Consider the following 20,648-nt stretch of genomic DNA (forward strand, 5'->3'; position numbering starts at 1 on the left):
TAGCCTGTATGAATGTCCATGACCAATTCATCATGCCACCTTAGATCACAAGGTGGACAACAATTTGACAACTGTGTTCTCCAGTACTGAATAAGTGACAATTTGTAAGAACTGGCTCTAAGAATGAGATTTTCTTTAAAAAACAAAAACAAAACAGGGTTAGGCAACTGTGCTTTCTTCACTTTGGTTGGCTATCCCTGTTCTAGTTTGCTTATTCTTTATATTTAGAGAATTCAGCATTTCTCTAAGGAATACTGAAGAAAAATAACTGCACCTACAGTATATTTTAAGTTAAAATAATGTAAAAAGAGCTTCTGAGCAGGCAGTTCCTTCTTTGGATGTAGGGAGCAAACAATTCTTTACGAAAACCTAGCACGGAAATGTACTAAACAGGGAAAAGAGACAAAGTGTTATTTTTTTTCCTTGTGAAGTACCCCAAAGCCACAATTTAATTACGTAAGTAGGCACGGGCGGAGCATTTGTCTGTAAATCTTATATGTTGCAATTAGTTACGAGAGGAAGGATTAAACCTTAACAACCTTACATTATTCTACTGATTGATGAAGCAATATTTATTATTTTGTTTGCAAGCAAAGTATGCAAATAAAGTTCCTTCATAGCTATCCACCTTGAGTATGTGGTAACAGAGGCCTGTCTTAAGAGCTAAGCCTATATTTTGCTGTTTGCGTCTGAAGTTATTATTATTTTTTATTAATAGTACAAACAGACCTTTTCTGTGAAACAAACTGTTGCTATGTGTGGGTGTATTTTGTCTGGGATGGAACTGGATGGAAAACCGTGAGATAAAACAAGAGGGGGGTCAGCACTTGGGCGTCAGAGGAGAGAGAACTAGGGTGGTGTTCCTGTGAAATTTTGTTGTTTCTCTGCCCCAGATTAGTTTCTCCACAAAACCCACTCAGGTTCTGCTGGAATCTTCAGCTTCTGTGGAACCGGATCTGAAAAAGCTTGCTCTAGGTCAGTGAAGGTTAATCTTTTGGACTTGATGTGTTGAAAATTCGGAAAATGCCTAACTTGATTGGCATGTCACAGTCCCCCTCAAACAAAAAAGGGGGGGAAATCTCCTCCCTCCCCCCCATCTAGGCCAGTAGCACTTGGCACTTGCTTTTCTGCAGTCTTCGTAGCCTCTGCAAACGATAACAAAGCATGACCCATTCTTGCACAAATTTTCGAGGCTCTGGAAACCACGTAAGAACCCCATTCTCGCACCGTCCCCCAAATAATGTGAGAATAGGTCGTGCCTTTGAGAATAGTTATTGGCTGTGGTGAATGAAGGCATGTCATCCAAAACATTGTGGCATATCACCTTTGACACGTTTCTCATAGGTTTGCTAATGCTGCTCTAAATATTCACTTGTACTTTGTTTTGTTTTGTTTCATTAACCAGCTTGTGACATCGCATAACATTAAATGATGTTCAGTTAGTATTAATGGTATTTCAAGAAACATCAGTAGTGCATCACTTTATTTCAGCAAGTATTAGCTTTGATACTCCCTTGCTGGCTATATTCTACTCAGCTGCTTCTCTCTCATTTTTGCAGGTAGAGGCACATTTCATCACTCCAAATTAGACAAAACTGTAGGGGCAAGTATTTTTTTGTAAGTAAGTGTTCATTAGGGAAGCTTCTTTAGCAACAGAAATCTGAAAAGGATGGTCTCTTCCTTCATCCTTGCACAACAGGAATCCCCCTACACAGCAAACAATTTAAGAGGAAAGTAAGTAAATGGATGTTACTTCATCTTCTCAGAAGAATTAAAAAGAACGAAAGTTGATGAAATTTGACATTGCAGAGCATAGTAAGGAAACATTCTCATAAAATCCAAGTAGCACACACTTTCAGATTAGCAATCAACTTTCCTTTCTGAAGTATGTTCTCCAGGTCCCAAACCTACGTTAAGTTCCAGTTAAGATGATTTATCATTCCAGCCTATACATAGGAATCTAATCAACTAATGATCAGCATTAAATTGGCACTAGATAAAAGTTAACAGACTTCAAAGGGGGCTGGACTTGGAGCATTTGCAGACACATAACGATTTGAGACTGAATCCTCTTTTGACTCCACCCCTCCCAACTATACCTTTTTTTCTCCTACAGATGGTTTGCTATTATGGAGTTAATGAAAAGATGCATGAGGGTGACAGCAGAGGTTTAGTATGTCTTTTTTTAACAAAAAGGATAGTATGTATGTCAGAAAATATGAATATGTGCCAGACAAATTATGGTAGATGCATATGAAAGTAGAAATTCATAGACCTACAATAGTTGTATTATCCAGTGAATTGTGATAATGAGGAAGAAATGAGGAATTCATTTTGAGAAAAACTCTATGACACTCAAGTCTTTTTGTTAGGTGACATGAAAGGATGGATGAGAATGAGACAAGTGGTAACACAAAATGTAATCGGAGCATTTGGAGACCCAAGATTGAATATGAATGGTGAGTTCTGGTGAGTATCTGTTTAAAGATCTGCTTGTTTTGAGTTTGTGGCTTAAGCATAAGTCTGTTTATACATACACAGGGCAAAAGAATTAATTTAAAAGCATACTGATTTGATTGTTTATGATGAAAGTCTGAAAGAATTAATGAGAGGTTCCAAATGTGGGAGAGACCATTATTTGATGATATCAAAAGGAGGTACTTGGAGAATGGACACGGAAGGATAGGAAAGAAGTTAAAAAAGAAGCTATATGAACACTTTGTAGAAAACAATATAATTTTCCATTAGAATCAATGGAATGAGGATGTAAGAAAAGAGGATATGGTAGTTGCTTGAAATAGAAGAGAAAAAAATATATTATGAAGCACTGTAGAAGTTTATGGTGTTAGATACACTAATGGAAGCTAGCAAAAGGAATGCTAATTGGAATGCTATGATGAAAAAGACTATGAATGAAGAGAAAACATATGCAGGTAATCATCATTTAGTGGCCGCAATTGGGACTGGTAACTCAGTTGCTAAGTGAAGCAGTTGTTCAAGTGGAAAATCACATGACCATAACTGTGTTATGATTTTACTTCAGGTTTCCTTTTTCCCCACTTCCCCACACTTGGGAAGGCTCATCTTGGCACTGGGATAATTAGCAAGAAGGGAAATAATGTATTTATGTTCACTGGAGACAAAGGGATTATAAGAAAGTAAGAAGACACACACATGCAAAGGAATGCACTGGTGTTTGCTGTTTGCCTTAGTATACTTGGGGCTGGGGGCACTAGATAAACAGCCACTGCATGTGCCTGTTAATCTTATTGCAATCCCTTTCTTTCCAATCTTCCCACTCTGAAAAATGGAAAGAAAAAAATGGGTAAATCACATGAGAGATTGCCTAAACAAGCAATGACTTTAGGCAATTTCTCCTGCACTTGAACCATTTTTTTATCTCCCTCACACTGTGGAGAGATTGGAGAGGAAGGGATTATAAGAGAGTAAGCAGGCTTACAATGGGGAATACACCAGCTGCTTGCCTAGTGCACCCATGGCTCCCTTCCCCAAATGTGCTAGGTAAGTAGGTAGCACCTCGTATTCCTTTCTATGTGTATTCCCCATTGTATGTCTTGTGATCTCTTCCAATCTTTCTGATCTGTGAGGAAGGAAAAAAAATGAGCCAGGCACAAGACAACATGTACTGACTGTAAGCATATTGACTGAGATGCAGTGAAGATCATAAACATTCCTTAATCACAAAGTTATTTTTTTCAGGACTATCATAACCTCAAATAGCTACTGAACAAAGCAGTTGGTAAGCAAGGTCTATCTGTAAGAGAATGATTGTTGCAAACAGGAAGAAAGTAAACAAATGTAAAGGAAAAAAAAGAAACAAAGAATATAGATTAATGAAAAATTAAAGATAAAGATGATTTTTGATGGGTGAGGTATCTCGGTCCAAATGAAATGCCTTAAAAATTACTGAGAGGCCCAACTGCTCAATATTTCATTGGAACTGCCAAAATTAAGATTGGTACAAATGCTATCCTCTGGCAGTCTACACATATGAATATGGAACAACACTTTCTTTCATCTCCCAAACTGAAATGACTTTTTGTTGTTCTGAAAAAAACTAGTAAGGTGCTGATCCAATATCAGTTCCATAAATCCTTGACCTAAAATCCCCTCATCTCTTAGGCATCTTCTTCATTCCCAGAAGACAGAATTAATCTAACGGAGGCCAACAGCACAGAATCTTCCTATGGCTAAACTATTTGTGAGAGTGGTGTTTTCCTTTTGGACTGGCAAGATACCCTTTTCTGCTCTACTGCAGGAAGGAGTAAGTCAAGTCAAGATGATGGCTACAGCTCTGCAATCACAAAATTAATTAGAGGTGGGACTTACAGCTACCACCTTGATTTCCCCAACCAGGCATCACCGGACACTCCATTGCTGCTTGAGTCTTTAATCATCTTTTTAAGCTTCCAGAGGGTCCTACGGAAATGGAAACTGCTACGTCTCTCAGACAGATGATACTTACCAGACACACACTGACATACTTCTGCACATCATGTGCATAATTGTCCTTACTGGCAGTTTAAACAAGATTTCTCAAACATTAGCCGTGCTGATAATTCCAAGTGTGGGAAGACCCGGGCTCTTATAACAGCTGAATGTCCTATTATCAGTAAAGAAGAGCAAAAGTTATGTTTTTAATATCAGGTTGCTGGAATAAAGCCATAATAATTAGCAACCGTTGTCTCTTAGGCCCAGCAGAACAAAGCAAGGCTGGAATTATCACCTAGAAAGCAAGCCTTCAAAAGCATGCAAATCTTGGGAGAAAAAGAGACCGAAAAGGTGAATTAAAGGAGGAAGGGCAAGCTGAAATACAGCAACATGTATTTCTAGGATATGGAGAGCGCTATGATGAAGGTTGAAGGGAAGCACCCGGGACACTCTTCCAATTCAATGACATCTGGGACAAGCAGCAGCTTCATCCTTCTTCACAGGAAAGGAGGCGTATAGCTGTTGCTGGGAATTCGCCCTAGAGGGCTTCCACAGTTAACCACAATCTCATTATTAAAGCACTCAGCAGTTATGGCATCATCATTATCACTAATGGGGCCAAGAAGGACTGTAGCTTCTGATGAGAAAGTGAGCAGGGCAGCCCTCCGCAGAGCTGCAACTGGAAAGAGAAAGTGCCGTGCAGATGTTGTGCAAAGGTTGCAACAGCCAAGCGCTTTTTCACCCACGAACCTCTGGCTGCAATGGTTCTTGTCAGAGAAAGCCTATCCCGGCCTTGCTGGGAATTCGCTACACCCCGCAGTGAGGAATGGTTATTCTTAGGCAAGAGTCCCCGCTACCAGCAGCCAGTGACTCATCCCAAGAGCCGCCAGAGCTTTTCTTCAGAGGAACATTTTCCAATTTATTTTTCAAGGTGATTATCCAGGACATGTCTACAGAGGAGGACCTCCTGGGTTACTTCCTCATGCAATAACTGGTAGTCATAATTGCCATATTAAGCAATATTTTTTTTAAAAAACCAGATTCCTGCGATGGTGACTTCTTTTTTTTTATTGAAAAGTTTTTCAATACATTTTATGGTGACTTCTATATGGGACATAAAGGGAGTAGCTTAAGAAGAAGAATGGCTCAAGAAAGCTGGAGGACAAACAGAGAGAGAGAGAGAGAGAGAGAGAGAGAGAGAGAGAGAGAGAGAGAGAGAGAGAGAGAGGGAGAGAGAGAGAGAGTGATTTGGAGACAAAAACTACAAAGTGAAATTGAATGGAACCCAGAAACCAAAGCCAATAAAGGAGCATAACAAGGAGAAATCTGGGCAAAGAAAAGTGGACATTTTATGCAACAGTATAAGTTTAACTGAAGTGAATCACACTTATTTCCCCCCCCCCAAAAAAAAAATGCAGAGAAGAGGCTAATAGCGCTTCCTTACGGTCATGCATTGAACTGATGGCTGAAATGAGATCTGAACTAGGATAGATCTGTTATATACATTATTATGGTGAAGTCCCCTTCAACTCAGGCTCCGATTCTGGTGTTTACATAAATGCATCCATGCAGTTTTCTTGGCCACAGAATAGAGGAATTTAATTCCTTTCTGGCTGTGTGGTCCTCCTGCTGCCGATACCCGGTCCTCCTTTGCTTATTCGTACTCGTTTAAAAAATATGTTGTCTTCAGCAATATGGCAATATCCCCAACTGAAGCATGACTAACAGGACACAGACTGCAGCTAACCAGAGTATTGTGTGCCTCAGTTAATTTGATTTCATGCAAATTTACACTTGAGTAGATTTACAAAAAAGAAGTTGGTGGACGGACTCCAATTCCAACAGCCCAGGGAAGCATGGTCCTTGCCCTTCCTGTTACTGGACATTAGCTCTGTCATCCTATCTTTCCTGCAACCTGGAGTAGGAGGTGATTACTAGTCAGTTAGGCAGCATTAGAGTTGCTTTGTGCTTAGAAGAGAAATCGGCAGGGCCTTGATGAGAGCTATTACATTTGGCTGCAAAAGTGATACACGGCTTCTAAATGGCAGCAAGCAGTAGAGCTTTCAGTATTTGTATGTTGCCATCTTGTGGTCATCTGGATTTCTGCCATCCAGATATGACAGCCCGCAGCTTTGTTTTTTTCATAGACTACTTATACCAGGGGTGTCAAACTCAATTTCATTGAGGGCCGCATCAGCACTGTGGTTGCCCTCAGGGGGTCAGGTGGGTATGGCCAGGGTGGGCGTGGCCTACTGGGTGGGCGTGGCTAGAGTGTGTATGGCCTACTGGGTGGGCATGGCCAGCTCTACATCGTTTGCATCAAGGGTGCCTATGGGGGCCTGGGCAGGAGTGGGACAGATCTGAGGGTCTCTGGCAGAAGGAGGGTCTCTGGGCCAGGGCCAAGGCAGTGGGGGCTGCTCCCTCACTGTTTCCAGGATGGCTTCGCGGGCCACATGAAACCACTTTGCGGGCCGGATCCGGCCCCCGGGCCTTGTGTTTGACATGTCTGACTTATACAATCACTCTCTCCCAACCGTAGGAAGCAGTCAACAGCAAACCATTTCTAAAATTCTGCTCCGAAAACTGCAAGGACTTATCCAGGCAGTCACTAGGAATAAATAGTGACTCAAAGAGAGTGAGGCAGACGGACAGCGTGTATTTTGTTTTTGTAGCTGAAATGTTGTTTAGCCATTAGTCACACAGCACCTTTCAAAGTAATTCGGCCAGTATAATTATGCCAGTATGGCAGCTGCAAGACAAATATAATCATGACTAGAGGAAAAATGGCTTGTATTTTATTGCTCTCTAATTTTGCCTGCCTCTTTTCCCTTTAAAACAGTCTTGCTGTTACCCTAGATAGGAAATTCACTGTAAAACGTTTTTAGAGAGCCAACTGAGTGTAGTGGTAAAGGCATCAGGCTAGAAGTTGGAAGAGTGTGGGTTCCAGTCCTGCTTTAGGCACAAAGCCAACTGGGTGATCTTGAACCAATCGTTCTCTCTTAGCCCTGGGAAAGAAGCAATGGCAAACCACTTCCAAAATCTTGCCATGAAAAATGCAGGGACTTATCCATGCAGTCCCCAGGAGTCAACACTGACTTGAAGACCGCCCCAAAACCAAACCAAAGCAAATTCCTACTTGTTCTTTGAAGAAGAGCCCAGATGTTTCTGTCACGTGTGAGAGTCAACATGTAAAAAACAAGAAAAAAAGTTAAGGAAATGATTGGTCCATTAGTGGGAGAAAGTGGCAAGAAGGTGACAAGCAATAGGGAGAAAGCAGAACTATTTAACTTGTTGTTTGCATCTGTCTTTACACAAAGGGAAAAAACAGTCCAACCTATCAAAAACAGTACCATAAAAAACAGGTTAGAAACACAAGTTAAGATAGGTAAGAAAATGGTAAGTGAGCACCTGTCCAGCCTAGACGAGTTCAAATCACCAGGACCAGATGGATTACAACCCAAGGTTCTCAAGGAACTGGCAGATGCGATCTCAGAACCACTGAACTATATTTTTCAAAGATCCTGGAGCACTGGGGAACTACCAGAGGACTGGAAAAGAGCTGATGTAGTTCCCATCTTCAAAAAAAGGAAACTATCATCCTGACCTCAATACCTGGGAAGATTCTGGAAAAGATAATCAAACAACAAATCAGCGAACACCAAGTGGCAAACAAAGTCATTACTAAAAGTCAACATGGGTTTGTCAAAAACAGATCATGCCAGAGAAATCTTATTGCATTCTTTGACCAAGTGACAAAATTAGTGGACCAGAGGAACACTGTGGATATAATTTACTTGGACTTCAGTAAGGCATTTGATAAAGTAGATCACAATCTACTACTTGATAATATAGAAAAATGTGGGTTAGACAGCATCACCACCAGATGGATTCGTAGCTGGCTGACCGGCCGTACTCAGCGTGTGGTCCTCAATGGAACTGCATCTACATGGAGGGAAGTGTGTAGTGGAGTGCCCCAGGGCTCTGTTCTGGGCCCAGTGCTCTTCAACATCTTCATCAATGATTTGGATGAGGGGATAGATGGGGAACTCATCAAATTTGCAGACGACACCAAGCTGGCAGGAATAGCCAATACTCCAGAAGATAGGCTTAAAATACAGGAGGATCTGGACAGACTTGAACAATGGGTGCTATCTAACAAAATGAAATTCAATGGTGAAAAAAGTAAGGTTCTACATTTAGGCAGAAAAACCAAATTTACAGATATAGTATAGGTGGTACCTTGCTCAATAGTAGTAACTGTGAGAGGGACCTTGGAGTCCTAAGTGGACAATCACTTAAATACGAGCAGCAGTGTGCTGCAGCTGCCAAAAAAGCCAACACAGTGCTAGGCTGCATTAACAGAGGGATAGAATCAAGATCACGTGAAGTACTAATACCACTTTACAATGGCTTGGTAAGGCCACACCTGGAATATTGCATCCAGTTTTGGTCACCACGATATAAAAAAGATGTTGCTGCTACCTACAATCCTTTCCTGAATTCTGAGCACTGTCACAACAAGAAACTGTTGCTAGGGACTTCCTGTTCCATTTGTTCTTATAGTTTTATAGTTTATAGTTTATAGTTTTATTAAATTTTTATACCGCCCTTCTCCCGAAGGACTCAGGGCGGTGAACAGGGCATATAATAAAAATACAAAAATACAAAAGTTAAAATAGAATTAAATTAATGCCCAAAATAAAACAATAAAATATACAAATATTTAAAACCCTAAATTAACTCCCCATCAGGCCAGGCCAGCTTGTTCGAATAAGTGGGTCTTTAACCCGCGCCGGAAGGAGCGGAGATCCGGTGCCATCCGGAGCTCAACCGGCAGTTGATTCCACAGAGCCGGGGCGCCCACAGAGAAGGCCCTCCCCCTGGGGGCCACCAGCCGGCATTCTCTGACCGGAGGCACCCTGAGGAGGCCCTCTCTGTGGGAACGCACAGGGCGGAGGGGAGTTGACGCCGGCAGCAGGTGGTCCCCGAGGTATTCTGGACCCATGCCATGTAAGGACTTAAAAACCATCACTAAGACCTTGAACCTCACCCGGAAGACAACTGGTAACCAATGCAGCTCGCGGAGCAAAGGTGTAACATGGGAGTACCGGGAAACTCCCAAGACAACTCTCGCGGCCGCATTCTGTACCAGTTGGAGCCTCCGAGTGGTCTTCAAGGGAAGCCCCATGTAGAGAGCATGTATGTACTTATGCTGTACTTTACCCGGATTCATGCTCATTAGACTTCCTTCCTGCAATCCACACTGACTCTTAGGAACTAGAACAAGAGGAAGTGGAAAGCACTGAGGTTTCCAGCCTTTTGCTTCTTTACCTACACTTCCCAGTTGAGCAACTCGCTTGATTGTGTCTGAAGAATTAAGGCCTGTCTTTCTGTTCTACTAGAGTGGAAGGAGACATCTATCCAATCTCTTGTTTCATTACTGTCTGCCAATGGGCAACAGGTTTGGTAGGTTTATTACTGGCTAATGCTTTCTGCTCTCTCATGCAAGGCTCTGAGTGTTATCTCTTTTCTCCTTTAACGTGCACTATAAACACTGCTTTATTTTCCTATATCCCAGTTTTGGAGGGGAGGCAGTTCTGCATTAAGGATTCTACCAAACTTTTCGTGGACACATGCACATCTTGGACTGCCTAAAGGGCTGCACATGTTAGGAAGTGCTTTCCTTAATCTGAGCAACTTTTAAACTATTAGGTAATCTTAACCAAAGTGCTGCAAAGAATTTTCATAACTCTCCCCTCTTCATAACCCTGAAGATTTCATAATCTCTTGGTCTGGGTAGGCTTTTGTGGAAATGGAGCCTCTATCTAGCCTCTTGCGGCTTCTTTATTAAAACCAGGATTCCTTACCTTGCAGCAGAACAACTCATATCGTCTGCTGAGATGTACTCTAGGACAAATGAAGATAGAGACATGTTGTTATCAGTGTAGGTGCCCAACAAGTCTAAAATTTCATAATGACTAAGACTTTTCTACCTGACACTTTATCAAATTTAAGTAAAATGTTCACTTCGTCATCTGAAACTGCCCATGGATTGGATTCTGAGAGAGCAGTTTTGCCCCCCTGCTTTGTTCAAGAGATTTACTTCGAAGCTGAATTGAAAGAAAACTTCTCCAAACAGGTTTTTTTTGAATATTATTTGAGGGATAGTGATGACATGATGTTGCTATGCTTGAGTGGCTGACAGTAGGCTCTGTAATAACTGGATTCACATACAGCATGCTTTGTCTAAGTATAGTTTCTTCAGTAAAATCCAACTGATTAGACTCCTGTAATATACAAGGCAAACTCCAATAAACTATATGATGGCATAGTCTATTTTGTGTGGATGGGAAAAACAGAAGGGCAGCAAAACAGCTCAAGCACTTCATAGCACCTATGTCCCCCCCCCCCCCCCGGCTCCCCAATACCTTTTTTTCCAGTTCTGGGAATTACCTCTGATAACAGAACCTGAAAGCCAAAGGCAATTTCCCACCATTTTAAAGAAGGAAACAGCTGTAGACCTCCAAAATCTTGCCAGTTTGTGCAATATGGCTTCACTCTCTTAGTCCCCCCCCCACCCAGATTCCCTCCAAATGTTCAGTGGCCTTTGGCCCCCATACACTGATCACCCCCTCCCTGAAAATACCAAGGTTTACCACAATGTTCCACTTTATTAGCCCTCAAAACCAAGAGGGGCAGGGCTGCTGAAACACGAAGAAGCGCAAAAATGGCTAGTCCTCGATTTACAACAGTTTGTTTAGTGACGGTTCAAAGTTACAATGGCACTGAAAAAAAGTGACTTGTGACCAGTTTTCACACTTACGACCATTGTAGGTCACGTGATTAAAATTGAGACACTTGGCAATTGACCCATATTTATGACAGTTGCTGTGGGTCACACGATCCTCTTCTGAGACTTTCTGACAAGCAAAAATCAATGGGGAAAACGGATTCACTTAGCAACAGATTGACTAACAACTCTGGAGATTCACTTAAGTTAACAACTGTGGCAAGAAAGCTCGCAAAATGAGGCAGCCACTTAACAAACGTTTTACTTAGCCACAGAAATTTTGGGCTCAATTGTGGTCGTAAGCCGAGGGCTCCCTGTATGTCACTGTTTAATGGGCATTCCTTGGCCTCTCTCTTTTTAGGAGGTGTGTCGCTCACTCTCACTCTCACTCACACACCCTGGAACTCTCTGGAAGGAAAAATAGTACCTCTCCCAGCACCGCTTCCCTCGCAGAGGGCTTTTGGGATAAGGAAAAAGCAACTTTGGGACCCCAGAAGAGCGATCGATATATCTCCCCTTCCCAATCCCTGTAGTACAGGGGTCTTCAAACTTGGCCCTTTTATGACTTGCGGACTTCAACTCCCAGAATTCCTGAGCCAGGCATGCTGGCTGAGGAATTCTGGGAGTTGAAGTCTGCAAGTCATAAAAGGGCCAAGTTTGAAGACCCCTGCTGGAGTAGCTAGAGAGAAATAAAAGGCTCACACAGACCCGCACCCCATCTCCGACCACCAAGCTTAGTTTTTTTTCAGAGAGTCCGCTGCTTTTCCGAAGGTGGGGACGGGTCGTACTGGAGGGATGAAGGAGAAAACTTTTCCTGCAGAGTGTGGCGGGCGGGCGGGGTGGGGAGAAGTCCGGCCCCGAGGAAGAAATCCTTCTTTGGAAGGCTGCCGCAGAGGAGGAGGGGGAAGAAGGGAAGTTCAGAGCGCCCCCTAGTGCCGACGGAGGGAATGCCGTCCCCGTCCCCGACGGCAGAGCCAGAAAGGGTGAGGCGAAGTCGGGCGCAGCGAAGTCGGTCCCTCTGACGCTGGGGAACCACGACGGAGACAGCCGCAAAGGTACGATGCGCTGGGAGCCAACGGTGAATCAGGCTCCGAGGAGCTCGATCAGTAACTCTTCCAGCAGTTTCGTTGGGACGAGGAGAGGGACCCGGGGCTTGGAGGAAAGGAAAGGAGCGGTCCCAGGTACGAAGGCTGGGGCTTCGGCGTAGGTGCTATGAAACGGATCCTTTGGGAGCCTCCAATGAGTTGCGATGGCCAAGAGGCTTAGTGGGAGAAGCGGGCGGTCTACCATCTCCGGGCAAGGGATCGTCCTAGAGTACAGTCCTCCCTGGTGCGCTCAGGCTGGTGGTCGAAGAATATTACTGGGGGATATTTAGTGTTCGCGAAGTTGAGCTGCCTTCCGAGTGACTTAACTTGCCTTAGGGATGGAAGCACCCAGAAGTATCTGTGCCGTTCTGGGAGAAACATGGGGGTAGAAGGCAGGAGCTCGAATTGTTTGGGCTTTCTTATTCCGTGGGGAAAGTACCCAGAAAGTCCTGGAGGGAAGCAAAAACAGCTGCCCCCTTTCCGTAAGTATTATCGGGAACTGTTAATTCTAAGAATCCGGGTAGCTGGGCGAAAAATGGTCATTCAGAAGCTCTTCCAATAGAGCCGTGAGGTGTCTGCCCCCCAATACTCCACACCTGTCGGAGTGACGTTTAAACCCGACCTGACACTATTTTATTCCCAGTTCTGCCTTCCCAGAAGGCAGTTATTCCCTGCCTTCTACCACATGTCCCAGTTCAAGTAGTGAATAGAGGGGAAATACTCCCACCACCCTATTAATAGCTTGTAAGTACTTTAGAACATGGCAGTTCTAATTTGCCTAAACAACTGTATAGTACTTGTGTCTCTGTAACCTCCTAGCCGAAGGGGCTTTTGATTGTGTAGGTGTGGGGAGTGGGATTTTGTTTAGCTGAAAAGCAAGGCAGCCAAAGAACCCAACTTGTGCAAGGGTAAGTAAGGAGTATTGTGAACCTAACAAGTTATTTACTCCTGCACAACACCAGTGTGTGGGTGTATCCAATTAAAATTGAGTAATAATATAAAATTTATTTGATTGATTAGACTTGTAGATCTTTTTTTACTCCTGAAGCTAGATTCTTATGTTGTTTTGATTAATACCAGTGTAAGTTGTGACAAGAACTATTTTTTTTTTGAAAAAGTCTTTCTTTCCAGTTATGTGGAGGAAGATAATGGCTTTTAAACTAATGCTTCCCTGTACGGTGTTTAGCAATACATTAATGATTTTTAAATAATTTCTCATAACTTTTTTGTTAAACATTTTAACTGATGAATTTATCAATGAATTAAGCATTGTAGTTTGTCAGCATTATAAGTTATTAGTGTTTCACACTACCACTAAAATAAAATTAAATAGCTTTCCACCTTCTGGATCATGATTTCACTCTCCCTAATATGGATTAAATCCACTTTTCTCAAATCTCAGGAACACTAAATGGTTTGGTATCATCTGATTTTGAATATAGCCCCAGGTTACTACAGCTAGACAATACATTTTTTAATGGAGCAATCCAGCTGCAGTACCTATGATAAATGCAAAAGATATGCTTATTTAAACACGCATGCCTGCTGCAAAAGTGAACAGATAGCTATAGACTAATACAATTTGCTTCTGGTTTTACCAAATGAATTTAGTCTATTATCCAACATCAGAAGAATTTGCTTCTCTTGCAAACTATACATAAATGAAAGACTTCTTTGTTGGTTTGTGCAGGGAAATTTTAAAAGGCACAGTACAATAATACCTATATTAACGCCAATAAAAATTCCACAAAATAGAAATAATCTTTCAGGGTTTAGAAACCATTTTTTCCAAGGTGATTATTATACAGGACAGTAACTGGGAGAAAAAAAATCAGCATGATGGTAATACTGCAGTTGTGGTGTCTGTATAAATATTAGCACTTTTGTATAGCTAGTTAGCATGTAATTGATAATCGGTTCTGGTGAATACCAGTGGGAGTTTATCATGAAATCCCAGGGCCCAAACAAACCACCAATCAGAAAGGACTAGTGGCAAACCACATCCATATTTTTACCATGAAAACTAGAGAGGCACTCCCATGACATCAACAGGAGTTGAACTTGACTTTTTTTTTATTCTGAAGTAAATCCAATTGAGATGTCTCAGGTCAGAGGATACAGAAATGTTACTCTAAGTTGGAGGACAGGACATGTTAGCAAATTTGGGGAAAATCCTACATATACATAATCAAGGAGTAAACCTTTTGATCTTGATCTAAGTAAACATACATAGCATTGTGCTGTCAGATTAGACTCTTGGATTAGATTTAAATCTATAGGAATGAAATAAAGCTATTCTCCTGGGTTTTGTAAACAGTGTAAAATCTGAGTAATTGCTCTACATGCTACAATATACATTTTCCTCAATCTCTACTATATTGTTTATTGTAAAGTTCTAGAAGCATGTTGACATTATTTGAGGAACATTTAGTTAAATCTAATAATACTTTTCTATTGTACATGCTATTTGTAGCATAGATGCTAATTTCTCAGAAATAAGCCCAACTTGTTCTCATCAGCTTGTTCTTTCTTAAATTTCATGATGATTTCTGTAATCTAAAACATGAGTTGGAAGATTTATTGTATTGGTAATATTAAATTAGACAGGTCTATGCTGTAAATTTCAAGACTAAAAAAATTCCTGTTTATATGTTCAAAAAATAACAGTAAGAACAATGTAATTATGAATTAAAACAAAGAACTTGTTATAAAAATATTAAATATGACAGTTTTCCATTTTCAGTTCTGTCTGTTTACCCCTATAACTCTCTTACCTGTTTGTCACTATTATTAAAATATCCTTAATCTTAAGGTTTCTTTCACAGAATTACAAAACTGTTCTCAAGTTCCTTGGTTGTGCTAAAAATAAATTGTGAAGATATTTTATCTTTGCCATTTAGAAGGACCCCAATAAGGCAATGCTGTGCCTGGCTGAAGAGATATAAACAGATGCCTGATTAGCACCAAATCAACATTCATCTTAATCAGAGTGAGAGAAGTTACTCTGGCACATGAGGCAACAGATTGCAAACAGTAGAAATATAGGTAAAGGTAAAGGTTCCCCCGCACATGCGTGCTAGTCGTTTCCGACTCTAGGGGCCGGTGCTCATCTCCGTTTCAAAGCCGAAGAGCCAGCGCTTGTCCGAGGACGTCTCCGTGGTCATGTGGCTGGCATGACTAGACGCCAAAGGCGCACGGAACGCTGTTACCTTCCCACCATAGTGGTCCCTATTTTTCTACTTGCATTTTTACGTGCTTTCGAACTGCTAGGTTGGCAGAAGCTGGGACGAGTAACAGGCGCTCACTCTGTTACGCGGCACTCGGGATTCGACCCGCCAAACTGCCGACCTTCTGATCGACAAGCTCAGCGTCCTAACCCACTGAGCCACCGCGTCCCCTAGTAGAAATATAACAGTATGTTAAATAACAAACAGTTGGCTTCCCTTGGTAATACAGGTAGACCTTGACTTATGACCACAGTTGAGCCCAAAATTTTGGTTGCTAAGGGAGATAGTTGTTAATACGTTTTTCTCCATTTTACAAGCTTTCTTGCCACAGTTATGCAGTGAATCACTGCATTTGTTAAGTGAGCAACATAGTTGTTAAGTGAATCTGGCTTCGCCATTGACTTTACTTGTCAGAAGGTCACAAAAGGTGATCACATGACCCCGGGACACTGCAATGGTCATAAATCTGAGTCAGTTGCCAAGCATCTGAATTTTGATCACGTGACCATGGGGATGTTGCAACAGCCGTGTGAAAAAAGGTCATTAGTCACTTTTTTTAGGGGTGTTGTAACTTCAAATGATCATTAAGTGAACTGTTGTAAGTTGATGACCACCTATAGTCAAAATATACCCTAAGGTACCTGCCCCATTTTACTTTAAATAGGGAATACTTAAATACTTTTGGTTGGCTAGAAGTGAGCTACTCTGAGGTAAATGGGGCTTAATTCCAGGAAAGTGACTGCACTGTTAATAGTCTGAGCTGAGCTTTTGGTTGAAGGAGAGGTGTCTAGGAGGTTAAGGCCCTCTGGATTTTAAGTCTCCTTCCCTCTTTAAAAGAAAATTACTTGACTACTTGTTCATGAAAGCCTTACTTCTTTTCCCCATGTTTCTGTTAGTTCTCCTCCTCATTGAAAGTACATTATGTTGGGTTCTATGATAAAACATGTAATCCAAATCAGGTTGTAAATTTAAGAAAAGATTTTTCAAAATGCAAGAGAAGTCAGCCAAGGCAGGAGAGAAATAACCGGCAAAACAAAAGGGAAAGTTAGGAGAGGCTACATTAAATCCGTACAGAAAATTGGCCTCTCTTGCCTTTGGGTTCTGCAAGAGCTGATGGCTGGGAGCAAGAGAGGAAGTAGGGAGAGTCAGTAGGGAATTAGGGACAGAAATGGAGGGGCTAATCCTCTTTTTTTTTCCTTTGCAGATGCCTGAGCCTGGAAGCAGCCGTTGACAGGATGTTTGCTATGCACCCTCCCAATGCTTCTCAAGCACCTGCCATTCATCTGGTGAACAGTTCCTCCTCAGATCATACAGAGCTGGTGAAGACTCCACCGAGTGCTTCTTCTCCTGCTGCCCCCATCTTCTCCATGACCTTGGGGGCAGTCTCTAATATTGTGGCCTTGGTAATCCTAGTGCAGTCCTACACCCGCTTCCGGCGTCGTTCCAAGGCCACGTTCCTGCTGTTTGCCAGCAGCTTGGTTATCACAGACCTAGCAGGCCATGTCATCCCAGGCTCCTTTGTGTTGCAACTGTATGCCACACGGCGCGGTTGGACATCCATGGATCCCACCAGAGCTTTCTGCCAGTTCTTTGGTGCTTCCATGGTATTCTTTGGACTGTGCCCTCTCTTTCTGGGCTTCATGATGGCGGTGGAGCGCTGCATTGGAATTACTCGCCCTCTGCTTCACGCCGCAGTGGTCACGCCAGGCCGAACGAAGCTTTCCTTGGTAGGACTGTGGGCCACTGCTCTTGCCATTGCCCTGATGCCTCTCTGCAGTTTTGGAAAATATGTTGTCCAGGCCCAAAACACTTGGTGTTTTATCAAGGTGCGACAGGCAGAAGAATGGTCCGAGATAGCTTTTGCCCTGCTCTTCTCCCTTTTGGGTTTGACCTCCCTGGTGGCCTCTCTCATTTGCAACACATTCAGTGGGCTCATCCTGGTGCGAGCTCGTCTCCGTGGTCAGCGCAAATGTGGTCAGCGGAGAGCCAAAGCTCATGACATTGAAATGGTTGTACAGCTCGTGGGCATCATGGTGGTCTCCTGTATCTGTTGGAGTCCATTATTGGTGAGTACCAAAAAACAGAGGAGAAAAGGGGCAATGGAAACATGTAGGGTGCTTAGCCTGTATTTTGAGGCACAAAATAAGTGGGGAGTTGGCACGTATCAAACAAACCCTTCCCTAGTTCCCATAAAGCCGGAGTGCAAAGGGAAATATATTCAGACTTGGAAAACGGTGTTATAACTCTGCAATAAATGCAGTACTGATCTACACGATTTTGCTTCCTGGTCTGGTCTATTTTAAAGGGCTCTGATTGTTCTACCACAGTGGCTAAAAATGACATTAAAATATATGGAGAGCTTCAGATCGGGTAAACGTAGCACAAGGTGCCCTTGTGCGTTAGGAAGCTTCTTGGAATTGATGGTCATATGAAACATAGCACCTTGATTATAGAAGAAACTATTTGATTAGAGGGGCGAGAATGTTAAACTGGAAAACTTCTTGAGGTTAAAAGTTTGGATCAAATTGACATTATGCTTGGGTGTAATAGCCCAAAGAATGAACCGAGCTATCTTATTCTGAATCAGTCAATTGATTCTGGGAAGCCCTTATCAGCGCACAAATAAAGGGCTGTGTTGTGAATGCTATATTTATTATGTGGGCCGAGCTAATATGTACACAGAGTTAATACCCGTTTCTAAGTTCTTAGGGTCACTGGGAAGGATTGGACCATAAAAACCTACTGTCTGATATCTCGTCTCTCATTTGCTGATGTCATATTGCTGCTTTTTTTCTCTGTGCTGTTCCCAGGTCATTGTCATCTTATCAGTGAGCAACTCTCATAAAGCTTTGAATTATGATCAGCTGCTATTCCTTGGTGTGCGGCTGGCCTCCTGGAACCAGATCCTGGACCCGTGGGTATATATATTGCTGCGCCGTGCCGTGCTGCGCAAGCTTCTGGCGCTACTCCTAAGGCGCCCTGACCTCAAAACAACAAACTTTGACCGCTGGGAGGCCAGCTCCTTCCAGAGCTCCGAGCGCAGCGTTGCTGCTGGTCGCATCTAGTATTGGGTGGAGAGAACAAGAGTTGATCTACTTGAAAGCACTTTGAACCTTCCTGGAATTCAGAATCCAGCAAAGTGGGCAGCAGCGGCTGGTATAGGGAATGCCACAGATAAATTGGCAGTTTCAAATCTTGGCAGCAGATAAGAAGTTCAATGTTTCGAAGCACCTGCATGTTTCTGACTTACTTATGAGGGAGGGAGAGAGAGATACATGATCTTCCTGGGTGAAGGAGAATAAATGTATCATAATGCAAATGAAAAGTCATGATGCCCATGAATTCATTTTGATACGGTGGCTTTACTGGACACCTGGGGAGGAGACTTTTGCTCAGTGGTAAAGAATACATTATACATTCCTAATACTTTCAGTAAAGCAGAACTGAGAAAGAACTCTGCTCCCAAATAGTCATCAAAAGGAGACGGTTCTTGACCAGGTAAATGAAAGCAGGCCAGTGTGTTTTGATAGGAAAACAATGATTTAGCGCATTTTGAAAGCCATATTTCCTTCCTGCACAATGAACAGCCTGGTAAATTATTCAGGCTATATTCCAAAGCTGAAGAATGTTACCTGTGCCTTTCTTGTATAGCACAAGAGCAAGAGCGTGAATCTTGCTCTTGTGAATCATCAGGTGAGAAGACATCCCAGGTAGCATCCTTCCTTGGACATTCAGTTCAGGTAGACCATCATCCTGCTGCACTTCCCGAGCCAGAGTAGCCATTCAAGTCCAACCCTGTCAGGGCTGGCTATTTAACGTGCTGCCAGAAACGACCTGGATACTAGAAGCCTGTGATGCAGATTTTCCACAATGTTGAGGCTGCTGCGTTACTGCAGTGTGTAAAGGAATTTGTGTCTAACATTTGCCGTGCTGCTACACAAGGAATCTGATGCAACGTATCGCTTCGTCTCACCATCGCATATAGATTGCACAGCAGTTGCAGTGGAGAAAACAAAGGCATGTGCTTGTGCTTCAGGGCGGCCTTTAATTTAAACATGAATGTAGAAATTCTAGAGAACCCTTTCATGGCATCGTGAAGAGATTAAAAAAAGGCTGAAAAATGTGATGTCAGGAGCACCTTGCAGAAGGGTAAGTAGATTCATAGCATTGTTTTCTCATAGAAGAGATCTGCAAGAGTTCTGTCCTAGAATGGATTTCAACAAATTTTTGCTGACGATTCTGTAAAATAATATCCTTTGGGAACTGGTGAGACTGACCCACAGACTGCAAGAGGATGCCTCTGTCTGCTGCTCTGAGCTCTGGGAAGCTGTGAAGAACAAAGGACAATGGGAAAGTCCTGAAATGATTGATCTGTAGGGCTGGCTGTGGCATAGCCGAACCCTGTGGGAATTCTTAATCAGCACCAGGCACTCTACAATAAAGCACGTCAGTGGGGTATTCTGGCCTTCACGCTTTATTTTCTTCATGTCCCTGACATGCTTCCCACATGCTTGTTGTCAGCAGCCTGTGCCAGCCCAACTAATCTAGTCGGCCTCAGGGTCCCATGTGTTTTGTTTTCATTCAGTGACTGCTTATGGTCATCTGGCAGCTGGAGCACGTAAAATCGAGCTTGCAGAATCCTGGTTGAAAGCTGACAAACAAGTGGGATCAAACAGCAGAAGGAAAATGATCACTGTTGTGGGAATTAGTTGGAAAAAAGAGGTGAAGTTGGAGATCTGTTGCTCCAGGTTCAAATATTCTGCCCCAATCTACACACCTGGTATTGCCCCGCCAACCCTATCCTTCAATATGTTTGTAAACACACAGCTGTTTTGCTATGTTCCTGTACTATCTAGTGGGCTGCACTCATGTGACACAGCTGCAGCTGAAATGGGTCTCTGCTGTTCATTGACCTTTTAATAAATTATTTATTTGTGTGCAACATTCTAAAGACCATGTTTGGTGGTGCCTTGGCTGGAATTCCATTGCTACACACACAACACTGATTACTCCATGCGCTATTTTTGCTTTTCTGTTCTACTGCCTGATTGAATTTTTAAAAATTTCCTTGAAACTATAGGTTTACTGTTTAAC

The 20,648-nt window shown here is 42.6% G+C and overlaps 1 protein-coding gene and 1 long non-coding RNA gene across 2 annotated transcripts; one reads left to right on the forward strand and one right to left on the reverse strand.

Annotated features, from left to right (window-relative positions):
- Nucleotides 1-1,481: 1,481 nt before the first annotated feature.
- LOC308663332 lies at nt 1,482-7,996 on the reverse strand. The gene is made up of 4 exons (XR_014025364.1): nt 7,861-7,996; nt 7,589-7,617; nt 4,487-4,624; nt 1,482-1,707 (listed from the first exon to the last, which is right to left on the reverse strand). It is a non-coding gene; the product is annotated as an uncharacterized lncRNA (long non-coding RNA).
- Nucleotides 2,418-20,505, forward strand: PTGER1 (prostaglandin E receptor 1). The gene is made up of 3 exons (XM_081319661.1): nt 2,418-2,459; nt 16,759-17,620; nt 18,365-20,505. Exons 2-3 carry the CDS (start codon nt 16,790-16,792, stop codon nt 18,617-18,619), a joined length of 1,086 nt encoding a protein of 361 aa, XP_081175787.1. The 5' UTR covers nt 2,418-2,459; nt 16,759-16,789; the 3' UTR covers nt 18,620-20,505.
- Nucleotides 20,506-20,648: the final 143 nt, after the last annotated feature.

This window comes from Vipera berus (assembly GCF_964194415.1).
Source record: "Vipera berus genome assembly, chromosome: 2".
Classification (NCBI taxonomy): Eukaryota; Metazoa; Chordata; class Lepidosauria; order Squamata; family Viperidae; genus Vipera; species Vipera berus.